General features: G+C 33.9%; 1 protein-coding gene across 7 annotated transcripts in view; it reads right to left on the reverse strand.

Annotated features, from left to right (window-relative positions):
* LOC138179967 (phosphatase and actin regulator 2) overlaps positions 1 to 18,944 on the reverse strand; it is a 374,817-nt gene that overhangs the window by 18,113 nt on the left and 337,760 nt on the right. For 6 of the 7 annotated variants that reach the window (XM_069113276.1, XM_069113277.1, XM_069113271.1 and 3 more), the window contains 2 exons: positions 9,149 to 9,349; positions 212 to 445 (listed from right to left, as the gene is read on the reverse strand). In XM_069113276.1, the coding sequence (XP_068969377.1) occupies positions 212 to 445; positions 9,149 to 9,349 (435 nt within the window). The remainder of the gene's footprint in view (positions 1 to 211; positions 446 to 9,148; positions 9,350 to 18,944) is intronic. The other variant, XM_069113274.1, reaches the window with a different exon arrangement.

The raw sequence follows: 18,944 nt of genomic DNA on the forward strand, positions 1-18,944 counted from the left end.
ATATAACAAAAAATTTTTCAACCCTGAAAATCTAATAAGAGCACAAAAATAAAAAACAAATGAAAAGATTTTACTAGACTTATAAATTTGTATAACAACCCATTGATATAATACAATATTTATTATTAATATAGTAACATATTCAATCTATTATGTTAACAATAGCAGAATAAACGTTATATATAATGAACAGTAGACCTTTGGTACATACCTTCTTCTTCGTAGTCGGACGACAAAGGATTCCGTATTTGCCGTTGCTTAGCCAACAAGAGGGTAGGACTCGAAGAGCTGAACATTGGAGGAGGCGGAATCGGCCCAATTTCGCTCAGAGGAATCGGCGGTTCCGGAAGTTCCGACAACATCAACGTATTCTGAGGTGGGAGAGGATAACACCTCTCGATTACCTGCTGGTTTTCGCTGCTTTGGTCTAAGACCCCCTTCTCCACTGAAAACGGATAAAACAAATAATTTGTTAACCCACCTCGTTTACTTTATTTACTAATTACATTTTACTAATTATCTTTATATATAATTAATAAATTTTATTATATTGATCCTCTATAAAGTAATTTTATTTATTATATTTGTCAATATACTACTGTATTTAATTATAGTATTATATTGGTACTTATACTTAACAAATTATTCATAGCAATCATTGGTTCATAAATTCTAGATTATAATGAAAAGCTATAATCGATTATACATTTTTTATGTTATAAGCAAATAATTTTTTATTATAGAAGATTAAATTACATAACTGTAAACGCCAAAACATGGTAGAAAACTAATATAACATGTATGTATGAATTGTAGAAGTGGTAATACAATTATACGAAGTATAAAAGCGATTTAAATTAAAGATTCGTAAGGTAATAGAATTGTGGACGTATCTAGGCACTTGGAGAGTCGTTCTATCGCATATTCTATTGGACTGAATCTCAATACTTCCGATTGAATTCGAATATAGAACGCCCTACTTCTCTAGGGTGGATCGAGTGACAAGGAACATCCTGTGAAATTAGAATCTTTGAGATCGTTTTTATTATTCTATACCTTGAAAGGAAATACTAGTTCAGCTTCGTAGCATCACGAATGATTAAATTTACTTAAAATTATGTTTACTAAAAACAGACATCGTATAAAATTCTTATAGAGAACAATACCAATAGAACCGACAATAAACAATTCTCAACATTTTTCCATTTTCAATCGTATCGATGCAACGGCAATTAAACGAAGTTGACTCAGTGTTGGACCTTTATTTGGTTCTATATCTTCTATAAAAATTAATTCTGCAAAATTATCGCAATCTTCGAGACAACGCAACACGTTAATAATCCACGGAAACACATCATTATCCTATCGCTGTTAAATTTACTCCGCATGTTCTTCAATCTCACTTAACAGCGTCCCAATAACTCTCTCGCAATTCATCAACTCTCTACGATCTCCACCAATCTATCAAGTGCACCTAATCAATCCTAACAATCTCTCGTTTCGATCAATTCGAAATGACAATTTCCCCCCTATTATACCATATTCACATAACGCAGTTGGAATGCAACGATGGAAACGAAAATGTCACGATCGGTGGACAACGTTATTCATGGCCACTTCTCTCCGAGATGGAGGAGAGAAAACGTGTGCCAATCCTTTCGGGAAATATGATTCATCGGGGAGTATAGATCCGGCGGAAGCTTGGCAAGTAAGTATGCATTGCTGGTTCCGTTCGTCGCCGTGACAAATTGTGAAATTCCACCTCCGCGACTTTTTCCCACGGATTCCCTTGCGACGCTCATATTCTCTCCTCTTTTTCTCTTTCTTTCCTTCTACTCCTCCCGGTCCTCCGTTTCCTCATTTTTTATCCAGCACCCGCTGTATCATTTGCGTCACGGTTCATTTGTTACGAGAAATTCTCGCGTAAACCGTAATAAATGAACGCAGCGCGGATTCGCCAGACGACACAATGTAACAGAGATTTTTGTTAAATTTCAAATTCCTCTCTTTTTGCTGCCTTATAAAACTGTCGAAGCTTTCCTCACTTTTTCCTCTTTCTTTATTTTTGTAACGGATTTGTCGCATTTTCGAACGTTGGGTGATTTTGGCATTGAAGCTGATGAAATGGGTTTAAAAGGGAAGTTTCTAGCGACACCGGTGTAAATGATATTTGGTATGTCATCCATGTTCGTGAAGTAACAGACGCTATTCTTTATTTATTCTATAGCACAAGCAAATTTAGAATTTATTACAGATTCCAATGCATTTTAGTGACCACTTTAGTATTCATTGTTAAATCGGAATACTGCTGGTTCTGTTTGTTCTACAATCAATTTTATCGATTATCCGTAAAAAATGTGTTGTATATTAATTAGTTAATTAATTCAAGAAAAAGATATGTAGATATAAAGTACATTTCCAGTTTACATTATTACACAATACCTTTATAACTGAAACGTCTATAATTTATTAATATCTTTCAAATTGTTCAATATTTACATACAATGTATTAAATAAACTTGTAATTTGTAATAAAAGTAAGAAAAGGGAAACAAGTTCTTGAAACGTGTAGTTTTGTATAGTAATTTTTCATATCGTATGGAACGTGTAATTTACACTATATTAACATCTTCTAATATCTTTATTCGAATTTATTCTAAAATTCAAGTACGATGTTCTGCGAACCTCAAAGGTAGCTAATTAAAAGCCAATCTAGCCATCTATTCATACTAATTTCTATCTACACACGTTTATAATTTGTTTATCCAAGTATTTCAGAATCAACAAGTTCTAACGTCGTCGCTTCCCAGAAAAAGTTGCTCAATATTTTATAAAGTGAGTCACTGAGCAACTTTCATTTAAACTTCATTAAAAACCTTTTTTCTCTATCCCGTCAGAAATTTCCCGAGGTTCATTTAAAAAATTGCTTTTTAAAAATGTAAAATGACCAATTAAATAGACTGTCGCTTGTATCAAGTGTCAGTAGAATTTCCTACGATAAATGTCCAAATATTTTCGCGGGTGAATGTATTTTTAAAATATCAATCACAAATAAAGTAATATCCTTGGCAGTTTTAACAAGATTAACGAGTAGAAAATTGGTTCACAAACCACCAGCTTTCGGTTAGGGCATTCGAGGAATTCGTGCGATCTCGTGGAACTATGCACGAAGTTGTTCCCGCCGAAATTTCGGACACTGGCTTGCGGTTAGGTGTCCAGAGAAGTTATTTAACATTTTTGCGACCAGCACGAGAAATTCGTAGCTCGCTCAGTGACTTGGTATTTGTGGTATTTTCTTTCAGGTGCACGTAACCCCGAAAATTTATATAGACGATGCGAATTAAGTGCAGTGGAACTCGGATTTGAAAATAATAAAGAAATTGTTAAAAGGAAATCATTATTTAAGAATTATCGCCTCATTAAAAATTTTATATCATAGCATCCCATTCAAATAAATATATACGCGTGCTAAATATTTTATAATACCTACGTATATTTTCAGATTCGTTTGAAACATCACCAGCATAATCTTATTAATTCTCGCACTCATTTAAAAATTATGATAGTCTCGTAACAATGTTAACGAAATTTCAAAATATTTCGTATAAAACATATAATGTACTCATAAATATTCATAAAAGCTACTTGTTAAGTTGCAACATATTAAATTTCTACCTTTGAGTATAAATATTTTAAAATCTAAATCTTTCTCTTTTTAATAAATAGCTTTAATTCTTTGTACATCATTTTACATATTTGTATCTTCTACGCAAGTACATAAACGGGTGTTTTTCAAAATTCAATGAAGCGTAATTCTTCAAAAAAATAGACATTTCATGTGTTACAACTTTAATCACAGAGCTTTCATTATTAAAAATTAGTTTAATCAAAGCGAACTATTTAATAATACTAGGAAGTATTGATATTTTAAATAAAATGAATATATATAATATAACGTAATAAAACGAATACATACATTTTGAAATTTATCGTAATATAAGTATGTTTTCGTGATCACACACGTCTTTTATTTTCCTAACGCTCATATCATCACCTTCCAGCACAATTTTTCCTCCAAAATAAAGCAAATTATCCTATTTACCAATTGCAATAAACGATCGAGTCACGACAAATATTTTGATTTCACGCGACGATCTACCAGCGAGAATCCTCAACACGTTCAAACGTAACCCCATACCATCACGAAATAGTCACAATATAACAAAGAATCGTATCGTACACCGTGTCACCTAACCTCGTTTCCGTCTTGTCACGCTATTTTTCAAAGTTTAGATCGTGCTCTCCAAATGATGCAATTTCTCTAGAACGCGTCCCTATCTTTGAGAATCCACTGATCGAACGAAATTCCGTGAAAGGGAACAAACGACGCTTTCTCGAAACGAAAGAGGATCAGAGCGAGGATAAGAGGAGCTAAAAGGGAGCGGAAGCAGCCCTGGGGTGATTAAAGATAGAGCCTCGAGTCGCGATAGTCTTGAAATTTCGTGTCTCTCAAGGCGAAAGAGTAGAAAACATCAGACACTACTTACGAGGCTAAGAATAAAACGTACAAGTATCGCTCTTGTTCATTTAATTATAAAAGGAGAACTGATGGAATGTAATGCTGTTAAGAACAATCCTAAATAAGAAAAGAATAATTAAAATCCTTTTATAGCTCTTATAAAATTCAAACTTAATAATTATATTTTTGGTAAGCAGGTTATTTTCATTAAGAATTATTTCATATTAAAATTCTCCTTCCTATTCACAAAGTGACATTCAAATCAGAAATTCAACAAAAATGTACTTATCAGATTTTCCTTCTGTGATCTTCATATGTTGCCACATAATAATAATAATATTATACTATATAACTATAAAACGTGAGTACCGATGTTTCTTCTCAAACGTGCTCCAAGAATTAAATATTCAACGGGACACTTGCTCTTATCAGTGTATGAAGTAAAGAAGTTTCACCTCCCAAATGGAAATTATTACGAGGAGGAAAAAATGGGAACGTTTTCCTTACGGTCCTTTTAAAATTCACGGAGAAGCTTTTCCCAGAGATCTTGTTTCTTGATATCTGTCTATGTACCGGAGGAAGATTTCGTCGGAAAGTAAATTCGACAGTGGTGGACGTAGTTGTAGAGGGTTAGGCAGAAGTCGAAGATAAAAGCGAACTTTGAAGTTTCGAAGGTAAACGAGAGTTTTAAAGACGATTTACGTGACGAAAACCGACGGCACATGAAAGTTTATCGTTTCGCCGCCAGCTTCTCGGGAAAATTCGCCATCGAACTGACGGGAACTTCCGCGGCCACTTAAAAATCAAGACGTCTTTCTCTTTTACACTTGTCCTTGCACTTAATGGGAACTTTTGCGACAGTTCGAATTATCGGTACGTTGCAGTGTTTTTGTTATGAAACAATATTTCCTTAGTATGCTTGGGCGAGTTGATTCGATTTTAAGACATTGCCAACTTCATAGGCTTATTAAAAGTGTTCGAACACTTGTGGGAACTTATTCCGAATATACTGTATGCGTTATACAGAATATTGTTTATGACATAGAACACGATACAATTATCGAAGTCTGAAACAAACCCAAAAACGTACATAGAAGCTGTGAGATATTTATTGCAAACTTAATCGTCACAAGAATGAGAAAATTATTTATTGATAATAAATCTTGATATTTAATGGTAGTTTCCCTTAGTATTAATTATATATTTAAGCCAACTATTCATACTGCATATTACTTTTTTATTATGCATGTAATTATGTATGCTTGTAATAAACGTCTCATATCTTGTGTATATTAGATGTAGAAATGACTTCTTTCAGACAATAAAAACTTCCATTATACGCAAAACTCGAAAAGAATTTGTTTGTACATATAATAATTTCCTCCAAATTTTATTATTATAATCGTGATAGTATCCATACAGAAAACAAAGATTAATTTTTAAAAAATGCTTTATTTACTTATTCTTAAATTTGTACTATCTAATCTGGATGATTTTTCGCTCGAAGAATTTACTAAAGCTGAGAATATTAGAATTTACGAGCGGATATACTTCTCATGACTTATGACGCGCAACCACGTCTGACCATAAACGCATTACTTCCACTTGCGCTCTGTTCTACTCGCTTTAACATTTTACTACGTTGCTTGTTTCATGCTCGTGTAAATTCGTATACGTGTGTTATCTCTGGTTCATTATTTTATATTTACGTCGTTTTAAATTGTAACAACTGAACTGTCGTTTATTTAACGTTATTCTTTGTTCTGCATTTTCATTAAATGTCTGGTTTACTTTTGAGCTTATCGTTCACGTTATATAAAATTCTCTTATTCTAAATTCGTTCTTTATATACTTCTGTATATCCTTTCTACTAAGGAGAAGTTTAAAAGTCTCGTCTAAAAAACTAGTCTAGTCTAAAAGATAGTTAGAATCATATTTAATATTTCAACATTACGATAATAATTAAATTGCGGAATTTGATGCAGTTGTAGAATATGTAAAGGCGCAAAAATTCATAGAATACACGAAATGTGCAGAATCAGACACGGTATCCAAAGTAGAATCATTATAATATTTAGTAGAATTTCAATTTAATTATGTTCATAAAACTATAACCATCTGCGATATAATAATACTGAATTTCATATTTCCTCATAAGAACATATGAAAGAAATAAAAAGAGCGAAGGAAGGAATTAAAACGAAGAATTAAATGGCCAGGAAAATTTCATTTTCTTTCACTTTTATCGCAAGATACGTTCTACTGGTGACGCTATTTAATATTCAACGCGTTTAATCGGAATTAAACATCCTTACGGAGAAGTATTCTATATAAAATAAAAAGTAATATTGTTTAAAAATTCATTATTATTTTTATCGTCGATGTTCGCCTAAGGAATAACGAACGTCATAAGCGAACGATGCAATCATTTTCGATCGTGTCACATCGATATCGTCGTTGGAATTTAATAGCACGTCATAAAAAAAGAAGGGTAACGAGCATCACGATATTAAATTGGCTGAAAGTTTTCTGATAATAGTAAAAAATCGTAATTTCACCGCGGGTATAATATCGATGCGACGTCGTTTCATATAACGTCGAGTTATTCGTTGCTCGGCCATTCAACCCTTCCCGCCCTATTTCTTTTTCCCAGTAGTTATTATTTTAATCGTAGCACGATCAACCTGATAATCTGAAAACCGATAATCGGTATGAAAGTAATGGACGTTGGTCGTATTACTTTCACTTCATTCATCGATCCTTTCATTCGAAATGTTATGAATGAATCGTATGCAATTGAAAGGAACAGTGGAAAAGCGATATAAAATACATTTGAATTTTCTAATAGAAGTTTTCTAGCGGAAAGTTTGATAGAGTTTAGTCACTACGATTTTATCTGAAATTTTCCATAACAAAGTTTCTCCAAACAATCCAACATTTCTATGTTATGTGAGGTAGGAAAATCGTAAAACATTTTTCTGGTTTATTTCTGCTTTCAAAGGAAAATGATGTAAATTAGTTGGTACATGGACTATGGCGTTCTAGCTATTAATTATTTTGTTCCACATTTATGAGGAAGTTATTTTTTACTTTTAGTATTTGCGATTTTATTCAGGTCAGCCTTTCAGCTTGTAGAACATGTCTCGCGATACACGCCACTTCCTGTTAACGAGCTGTCGTAACTCAGAGTATTATTAGAATCATCTTGTTTTATGTTTCGCGAAACATGCGTGATTACGCGCTCGATTTTCTACAGTTTCCCTTTTATCGTCTAGTGATTACGTAATGAAAAAAGTTCTTTCGACTATTTCGCGTAGAAATTAATGAAAAATCAGCGCATGCAACGAAAATGTTGGGCTACCTAAATATACAAGTGATGAGAAGAGTACCGTTCCAAAATTGTATACGAAACACGTTGGAAATAATTAATGAACGTAATAAAATTGACGCACGCATATGTGATAAAGCAATGAATAGAGAATAATTAATGATACTGCTAAAATTCAGAAATCCCGATTTTATGAATATTTCGGTGGAAATATTAAATTTTTCATTACTTTATTATAAACGCTATGAAAATAAAATAACTTGTACTTTCTGTTCTATTTTTATAATTGCTTTCAAAAGTAATTAAATATATACTTATCGTATGTATTTTAATTTCTTTTTAGCTATCAAATAAATTTCAAATAATTGGTATTAATACCTCTACTAAATAAGTGAAATTTTTAAGAAAACGCGAATTGTATCGCATGACCTGGAAACTTAGAAATTCTGCACAATATCTCTCTATAAATTTTCTACTTCTCATCCGTCATATTTAACACCTACTCCTTATAATCTAATCTCTCCCATTTATGGAAGGCTTATTGACGATGATGTATTTTGTGGATCGTTGAAGACAATTAGCTCAACACTTTCAAACAATTTATGGCAAGTATTTATTGTTAGACCGCGTGTGCAATTGAGCAATAACAAGATTAGTAAATTGGAAAATAAATTACTAGCGATTCTTTCTTTTGTTTTATCATCAATAAGATACTAATGATCGCGAAAGTCATGTCTCGTTGCAGTGTTAATAAAATTTAAAAAATCCATAAAATTTTTCTATTATAAAAGTTAAAATATTTTCGTGAGTCGCTGCGCATTACATTTATCGCATAAGATGTAATATAGTACTTAAGGAGCTATTTTATATTCTACTGTTAATCTACTGATAATACATCACATACAGCGTCACAGTGTTTTCAGTATGGTGGCGTTGCCTCTGAGTTAAGTAGCTAAATGATCAGCCTGTGGCTTCTAATAAATTTTAAAGGAACGTTTACATCAAAGGAGCAAGATATAGAACGAAAGAAAGAGCATCTATTCGTTCAGTGTAAACGGTCATCGAGCAATTTGTTCATAAATTCATTTACAATAATCGAATGTGCATTTTTAGAACATACGGATGTCCGATTTCCCATTCGATGAGCAGTCGTCAAATGGCAAACGAATGTTCTTCGTTTCCTTCATTTTTCTAAATTATTTTACTAAATTATATTATTATTTATCCGTTTGGTCTAAATGCAGCATAAAAATACCGGAAAAAATTGGAATTGCGCAGTGATACAGAATATCTGTACTCACACTCAGTGTCGAACAAGATCAGTCTCCTGGCTACCACCCTGGCTTCCAGGGTGTTCGGCCTACTCGGCTTTTGCTGGTTCCCCGAATTCGGGGGTGCCACCGAGATCGGCACGGTCGTAGCCGTGCCCTGATTCGCTTGCGGCTCACCGCTCGGCGATACCGCGCCATTTGCACTCTGTTCAGTCTTTTCCTTCTTCGGCTCTGCAACAGAAAAAAAAATTCCAGACCGGTCAGAGCGGGACCAGAGACAATGGTCGGGGATCGCGCGAGCGGTTTTGCCTTTTATCTATTTTATCAATTTTATATCTCGTGCACCTTCTACCTTTTAATCCAGAATTCTTTCTTTCGTTAATGCATTATCTGGTTTTCAAGCGAATCGTTGGTCTTTCAACAGTCTTAAACTTTCGAAAGTTCTAGATCGCACCTTTCGTTCCGATTGTTGTACTTTTGTTTCTTTTCTTTGACTTCTTCAAGCGTTCGTTTACTTGTTTTTGAAGGAATTCTAGGTTGCATTGCGGGTTGTAATATCTTTGGAATATGAAATTGTATTTTCTAACAAATATTTGAACTTGGCGATCTGTGACGAATATCTGTATTCATTTTGGTGATTGATAATAGAGAAAAAAATCCTTTTGAAGAAAATTCGCCCCCCTAGCTCTTAACTGTTCCAATTCCACTTTTAGAAACAGTGTAATTGATCAATCCACGTATGTCTCATTGATAGAAAGAAGACACACTTATGATAATATGACAAAAATGCTACTCAGAGAGAAACAAATATTCAGTCCTTTCAAGTCCTAACGCAGCACGATCATATTACACTTCATTTAAACTCAGTTTTCTTAGTTTACAAACTGATGGACACAGAACAGTTGTAAACTAGGGTGGCGAATTGTATTGAAATATAGAGATTTACGTATTAAACGAACAAATGAACATTTTGCTTTTAAAGAGCCACGTAAAAACACATTTCGTTACCAACATTAAAATTAATATCATAAGGTAAATTATTTAAAAAAAAACATTAATTGTAAGCAAACTAAAAAGCGTTGGGTATTTTGCTTTGACGCGTTTCACAGATGGAAACGGGTGTTTTTATCGGCGAAAGAAAAGGCCGGAGATGGCTCTGCATTAAATCGTCGAAACTCGGGGCGACTTCGTTTCCTGGCATTGCGTCGTTCTTCTTCATTATTTCGTTCGTTCTTCGTTTTACTGCGCTTTCCACGAGACACGTTTGGCTAACTCGGGAAATATCGTTGCGAGTGCGCCTCAAAATTGCCATTTCCACCTTTTACTCTCCAACTCGTGCCACATACACTGGGATAATAAGCTCGCGCGTTTAGGATTCACGCGTAAACTACCTTCTGAGTCACGTTCGTGACTATAACCAGCTTTATGAGCCACGGAAAAAATTGGTAACACGTCGCGTTCATGCGAATTAGGCTATAGCTGTTACCTTGTCCGGTAAAATACTGCACGACTCCTCTTTTTCTTCATTTGCATCTCTTCTTCTTTTTTTTTTCTTTTTTCGAAGATATCTTCGTGATGTCTACGTGATTAGAGGAACGAGCTTTCCTACTTTTACAGCGAGTTTTATGACGAGTTTGTAATGAAAATTTGTTTGTAAGAATTTTTTAAGCGAATAATAAATCACGACAGAGAAAAATAAATGGAAATTTATTCGCCACTAACGAATCAGTTTTTATAGAGGTAACGATTGGTTCGTTCGATTTTTCGATCGTTTGCGACAGGTAATTAGGGCAATTGATGAGATTACCTATTCGTGATTTTTAATTCATTTGAGGAGGATGGTTCTAATGGAAATTTGTGACACGTATTGAATAAATGAATACCGATAGGAGGTAACAGATGGGAATACCATTAGTATTACTATCAGTTTTATTCGAATAATTTAATTCAAGTGATAATATATGCAAAAAACAATAAAAGTTGTTATCTTAATTTCTCAAGTGGTAAAAATCGATATATTCTAACGTTTAACATTAGTTTCAGAATCAACGTATAGATAAACGTTGTTGTCGATGCATCGTGCATCACGCTTCAAATATGTACATAAAGCGGAAAATATTTACAGAGGTAAACAAAGGATTGAAGATAGAAATAAATCGGAGGATTGCCAGATGTTGATTCAGATCGTTGACCAGTGGCTTCGCGTCGTGATTCTCTTTTTATCTCATCCTTTCGCGTAGAAATCGCGAAACTTTATTCCGAACCGAACGTCGTCGGTGACTAAACTGCAGATTTCTTGCAGATCTTCATCTCGAAAATATACTAATCTCGGTCGAATATCTTTTTAAACGTTTCATTTTTAATAGTCGCCTGTAAAAAATCGTACAGACCAAGGAGAACTTACATATTTTAAATTTAATATTTTTATCTTACTATGCATTCCCAAAGTAAGAGTTGCCAATTTTACAAATTACATCAACTGAATAATTCTTTAACTAACGTCCAGATTCGTCAGTCAATACCATCGATCATTTATTTTAACGACTATTTGTCAAACAGCTCTCGATTCATCGTCCTAATTAAGGATGTCGACCAAAATGTAGCTTTTGACAATTCAGCGTAACTCTATCGCATACCAAATCCTCGATTCCACAAAGCCGAAAATTGAAATCGATGCGAAACAACGCGCGGAAAAGAATTTCACGACTTCTATTTTACTCTTCGAAATCCCATCAAACGTTTCGTATAAATTCCACACACGATCCCCTCAATTTCCACGTACAAACATCGACAAACAACGAGGATCACGTGTCAATATTCTCCTCGATCGTTTGTCACCGCAACGGTTATTCGTCAAAAAGTCCGCAAGAACGTTTGAGATCGCGTGTAACTGGTGCACAAAATAGCATGGATGGAGGGAAAAAGAGACAAGATCGGAAAAAATTCGATGGCCGAGCAGTGTCGAGATCGTAATTAAAGGCTACAAAGCGTCAATGCAGAATAGCACGTGGATCGCAGCCGAGGATGAAATCATCTCGATTCGGCAGTGACAGATCACCGTGTGAAACGAGATTTTCGTCAGCTTTGGCCTTCTCCGCTGTCGGATTTTCCTCGCGGAGTTCCGCGATGCTTTGGAACTGTGCCAATGGAACTTTGAAAGAGGATCGTCGACGACGGCGACTCAACTAATAACGCCAACAACATGTAACGAATTAACGTGGAACGAAGGTCGACGGATATGAGGAAAGGAAATTTGACTAGGTTAGAGGAAATGTAACGTTGTGACGAATGATATGCGGAAGAATATATTTTAATGGATTTTCTGGTTTTAGTTTTCATTTTTGGATTCCTCATTTTTTATTGGGGAATGATATTGTAGGTACAAACAAAGAAAGGGTAACTTTGAAGGTCATACCTCCAAAGGAAGGCAAATTTTATCCTTAGATAGTAAAGTAGCCTTAATATTATATATTTTACATACACAATTAATGATGAATAGTTACACCTTCAGTCAAGCATAAATAATGTCAGCAAAAATAAATAACATTACCTTCACGATATTATCAATTCTGTAACCTTGAACTACAGATCACGCATGTTAGTAGGAGATTGAATTTTTATCTCATTGGCACAATCAGATGAAGAATTTTATAAGCTAAGAATGTAGTCTTCAACTACAGAAAGCTTATCAAATCAATATACATCGTTATTTAAAGTATATGAAATTAATTTTTATATATGTAATATTTAATAAATAAAATTATTGAATAATTTGAAAGACTACGCATCTATACAACGGGGAAAATATCAAACTTTCCAGTTAGAGGCTAAAGAAGTCTTTTTTCTGAAATTTTCTGAAATCGAACGGCTCAAAAATGCTTGACTTTACTACTGAAATCGATCCAAACCTCGTGAGGATTCTCGCTTTTTCAAAATCCACCCATATTTTCATCTTTACTTTACTATAACACTCATTTTCCATACAATTTTATAAAAAATGACTACAAACCCAAGCAAATCAAGCCATAATCACTATCAATTCATATTTTCAGTTATTTCTTTCAAACGCAATCAAATCTTCGTAACGACGATTGAAATTAACGAGATTAAATATTTCTTTCGCGATCGCAATTCAATCGATAAGCACAAACACGAACCTGACAATTCTTTTCACACGCGATTGTCGTTCCGCATACCCAGCACGTTCAGAGCAGACTGTTAGAAACTAGAAACCTCCCGCAGCTCGAAATAGATTAGAAACGTCGGGCGGATTGCGCGACCATCGCGACCTTCTCGACGTGCGTGTCTCGTTACCCCAGATTCCTCATAGTCGCGAGCTGTCGCGAAGACAATCGAGTTTATTGAGCTCATTGTCTGGGATTTAGTCGAAGGATAACAGTGCTCGTGATTACGCTGTGATTACAAAACACGATCTCAATGTTCTCCAAATTTTCGTAATTTTCTAATAAAATTCTCTCTTGTATAATAAGTAAGTAATAAATCAAATTAGGAAATTGATAAGTTACAAATTATACATCATAAACTTCTCTTTTATAATTTTACAATTTTAGGTCAGTTAGGATAATAAGCTAATTAATGAATTTATTAAATTTAGAAAAACTTACGGAACTTAACTTTCTTTATTATCAAATTTGCCTTATTACCAAATAATTATAAAATTGATTCCATCGTGCTAAAGAGCTTTGGAGATAAATTAAATCGATCGATTTATACGCGAAGGAAATTTATAAGCTTGCTATTTTTTAGAGGCTCGTGTATATTTGGTCAATTGTATTGTTTGAACGCCATTTGGGAAATTTGCGAAAATATCGAGAAATTCGCGGTTTTGTTGATTTATTTTAAATTAAATATCGGTATATTCATGTTTATGTTGATTTAAGATATGGACATGTTTCCTTAAAGCAAATTTACTGATAGGTGATTAGTATGATAAATATCCAATGATCTAATATGTCGTAAAGTTTCATCGTTCAAAATAGTAGTGTACTTTTATTCCAGAAAAATGTAATCAAAAGTATTTCGTTATGTATTAATTTTCGTGACCAAAGAAGATATGATCAATATGAACATTTTAAGAATCGTAATATATTGCATGCATCGAACGATAGTTTTTGTTATGTTTTTTAACTTCATCAGTCGGTGTTAATCGTACGAGTGATTCTTTCACATAAATGAAGAAGAAATCAAAGACATATATCTTCGTAGACATAAATGTACAATACGAGTATTAAACATGCTTATCTTATATTTTAAAATATATATGTTTCTCTTGTTGAGAAATTATAAAATAGAATCAAAACGTTCAGTTTATCTATAGACATTTAGTTAATGTTTCCTATAATTTGTCATATTTACATCAGTGTACATTCGATTTTATTTTTATACATAGCTCCATCTACGGGACGTGTAGCGCCAAGTTATTCAGACTTATGTAAGCAATCGTGGTTAAAATATACAATAAAGCAGTGACTAATATGATTTCTAAATTTTTGAGCTTAAGGTATGAGTTTAAGATATACATTATATATTTATTATACATTTACAATAGTACATTACATTTTTCATTTTATAAACATTCTCCATCTCTTTCGTGTCCTCTTTTTTTATATTTAATTTTCCTCAGTATTGTACTGAAATTGCTGTACTTGACATCATCATCGTTTAAAATATCTCCTCTGTTCCTGACAATGCAATCTAATTTTCGAGGAAGTTCTCAAGCTACCATTAACCTTTTCTTCGAGAAACTCTATTGTTTAAACTATTATTTGTCTTTTTATACACTTGAAAACTTTTACATGTTCCTAGTTTTTAATATTTGTAATACCAACATTATTAATTTGATATTTAATATTTTTTCTCTTTTAAGGACAGACAAAAATCATATTCTTTTTTAAAATAATTTTCGCAATTTCTTATGTATTTCTTAATATCTCTCAATATTTTCGCACATCTTTTACCAGTTCTTTACCATTTTAATATTCAATGCATTTCTTCGAAAAAGGGGCGAAAATTGTTTAAAAAATTTCTTATTTTCAAACATTTCATCAATAATAATATACGCTTTGTAAAAACTTTTGTAAAAACATTTGTCGAACGATTTTCCTTGTTTTAGAAACAGTTGGTGATTTATCGATCCGAGTTCAATGTCTCGAAGAAACGAGATTGGAATTAGAACGATACGAACGATTTACTCACTGGCAATTATATGTAAATTTGTCGTGTCCAAGAAGAGGCACGACCGAAATAATTCACGAACTGTAGCAGAACGGACGCAACAACTTTCTTGCTGGCTTAAGTCGAGCTAACTTTGAGTCATGTTGCTCGAAATTCCATCGGAGTTTTCTATGCCAAGTGCAGCAGCCTATACGAACACGTATGCGTTGTCATATATCCATTTTTTCGTTTCAAATGACACTGTCAAAAATATATCTACGTGAAATAGTTGTATGTTCTTTTTAGATAAATATTGTCAGAAAAAATAACGTCTAATGCATAAACCTGAAAGAATCTTAGTAATGATTTGTTAAAAATTTTAGTAATAAACCAAAAATTACAATTTAGTTACAAGATTATTCTTCTCGATTCATCAGACATATAAGTGGTAACTGACAGTACAGGTCAGACATTTGATGAAACAATTTTGTTACGAAGTTGATTACCATACTGCGGATGCAAATTGATATTTTTATAAATAAAACTACAGAAATAGAAGCTAAATAATGGTTTGTTTTACCTTCCAAAAATTATACAACGTATATGATATCATCATATTTAGGACATTTTACGTATTTCTGCACGTTTGGCTTATTATCTGAATTTTCGTACCTTCAAATTTCTTATGGATCTTATGGATATTACTATAGTTAGTATTATAATATGAAGAAAGAAAAAAAGCGGGAAAGAACTCATTTGTTCTATCGATATCTCCCCGATTTCGTTTTTCTTGTGCACGTGAAGATGGTGTCGCGGAGAATTATGTCGTGGACACGATATGCGCGACGAAACGACGCATAATAAACGAGGCCGTTTAACACGGTGAACATACTGGTTCGTCGTGAATTATTTCTGCCCAGCACGCGGTTGTTGAAAACACAGGAAAAACAGGAGAAACCGGGTGTGAAAATTACTGACGACGCAAACTCTCCAGCCGCGAGTTCTATAAATAATTCGACGCATCTTCGTACCGCGAAAATTCCCGTTAATATTTCATCGTCCCTTGCGTGGACCCTGGTTCTCGAAAGGTGGAACGTATTAAGCTTCCTGTTTGGAAAAGGGAACTTCCGTTTAGTGCTTGTTCGAATTGTTCTTTATTTTATGAGCCACGGTATAAAGGAAAGTACACGATATAGGTGAGGAAAAACGGTACTTCAGACTACAACAATGGAGGACAAAACAAAGTTTAAAATTGATGCTTATGTCCTGTGTAAAATTGATTCTTATGTTTGAGTAGGTATTAGCAACTTTTATACTTTACATTTTTCACGATTTTTTGTAACAGCCATCTATCTTGGATTTTACAGGGAGCATCTCTCTCTGCGTGCAAGGAGACAAGAGACAATTATTTGTGAGGATAAAGCGAACCTGTGGAATGAGACTTTGTCAGAAACTGAGTCTCGGAGTGATAAAATAGTATTACACGTTTTTAATTCATTTACGCACAATTTACATGACTTTAGTAGTTTCAAAGGGATTTTTCTCATTGCATAGACGCAATTCAGTAGTTTTAAACGCACAAATCAACCACCTTGTATGTTCATGAAGCGATTCTCTATTGACGCAGATCCGGTGAAAACAGATCGCTTGTCGGAAGATTGCGTTCACCGCTTCGAAATTGTGATGACGTGCTTGTGGAACTATTCGTACGTCTTTCACCATTAAGATCATTACATCATCATCTGGAATCTCATATACACGTAACTATATGGTCTATTGAGATCACCGAGTCTTTAAACTGCCGATTAAATAGATGAACTAAAAGTCGTTGTTTCCTACGGATTTCGTATTTTATATCTTTCTTTTTTCTTTTTGTGGACAAAATTAATGAAACTCAGGCTTGCAACAAGATACTCTATAACACACTAAATATTTATGAAATACATCTAAGATAAAAATAAATGAATATAAAGTAGTTAAAATGAAGTTAACCTACAACTGGCGTGGTGTGCGTTAGATAGTCAAAAGAAAATAATATACGTAAAAAGTGAAAAAAAAAACATAAAAAATTGAGCATCTTATTTAGAAAAAAAACACGGAACATCTTCCAAAAAATATTGCACAAAAAATCTAATAAAGAAGAATATAATTATTAACACTTTCTTTTTAAATCGTGACAATTTTATTCAACATCTCCTTCCCCTCACAGCGAATGCTTCACAATTAATTTCAAGCTGTCGCGTCGAGGCTAACCAATTCACCCACCCTAATAGAATTTCCATTTTCCCCAAATTTACATCTGTTACACCATGGACCGTATCGTTGGGAATGAACCGAGGATCGTAGGGTCGGGAAGTCGGTGGAAACCGAGTGGCAAACGTGATCGTTACCTCTCGTCGTGAGTTCCATCAGAAACGATAATGCTAAACTGCAGATTCGCGTCGTTGGGTCGGCAACGCGTGCAATAAAGGCCAACGTTATCTGGCAGTAGCATTGTTTACGGTTCGCTCGAGTTTCGACTATGCTTTGCCGATTTTTCTCTCTTTCTCTTTCGTACCGCCGCTTTTCCACCCTTCTATTTTCAACGACTCGAAACTCGCTTGAAACTGTCTGCTCGAAAAAAAAAACTCGACAACCCGTCGGATAATTGCGTTCAGAAAACGGAACGAGTCCGTATTTGGCTTCCGGCCGATCTTATCGTTTCTGATATCCTCCTTCTGTCTTTTGTTACCGTCGCATATTAGCCGGAGACTCGAATGAAAGCAGACGAAATTCAATTGGACGGTATTTATCGCAAATAGTGGAAATTGAATTTTGTGGCTTGATACGTTTTAGGGATTACGTTGTGAATTATAACCGGGTTAATCGAAGAGTTTCGAAAGAAATGCAAGGATATTACGATTTATATAGCTAACATTGTTACTAAGAATGTGAGATGATATTAGATATTATGAAATATAGACACGAGAAAATTATTCTGTAAGCAGAGAAGGAAATAGATAAAACAATACTGGCATGCCATTTTTTCACGACCGATAAGCCTTACATCTGCATCACGAAACAATTATTTTCCAATAGCAATGCGTTGTCCATTGTTTCACAGTTTTAAAATCAGCGATATGTCTTTTTACCATAATATTCCATTTCGTTTAAAATTAACGAATCTTTTGGACGTCGATAATTTCGTATATTTTATTTAATATAATACTGTATTTAATATGAAAGCATCCAATTTAAAAAAGTTACTTCAATAGAATATGATAATGATTTCATCGATACATTTCTAATGAGTATTTCGTAATACAATCAAGAAATATTTAATTCATATTCAATATCAACGTCAGTTGCAGAATTAATTTTACTTCGAAATAACATTTTTCTAAAAATTCCTATCTTATCCAGGAACCGCCAATAAACAAACGATGCAGTATGACATATGCACTCGCGTTCATCCACAACCGATGAAATTTTATTTTACGAGCGCATAACATGCAATTGTTCCTGTCAAATTACTCTTCAAACAGTTGGCGAAATGGTATTCTGCCGGGGAACAACAATTTTTCGAAATATCTCTGTCATTCAACACGCACGACCCACTTTCTCGCTCCACCACATGTTCATAAATATTCTTCTCAAGAACGAACGAAACAAC

The sequence above is a fragment of the Bombus flavifrons genome, chromosome 5, assembly GCF_040668555.2.
Source record: "Bombus flavifrons isolate JBK064 chromosome 5, iyBomFlav1_principal, whole genome shotgun sequence".
In the NCBI taxonomy this organism is placed as follows: domain Eukaryota; kingdom Metazoa; phylum Arthropoda; class Insecta; order Hymenoptera; family Apidae; genus Bombus; species Bombus flavifrons.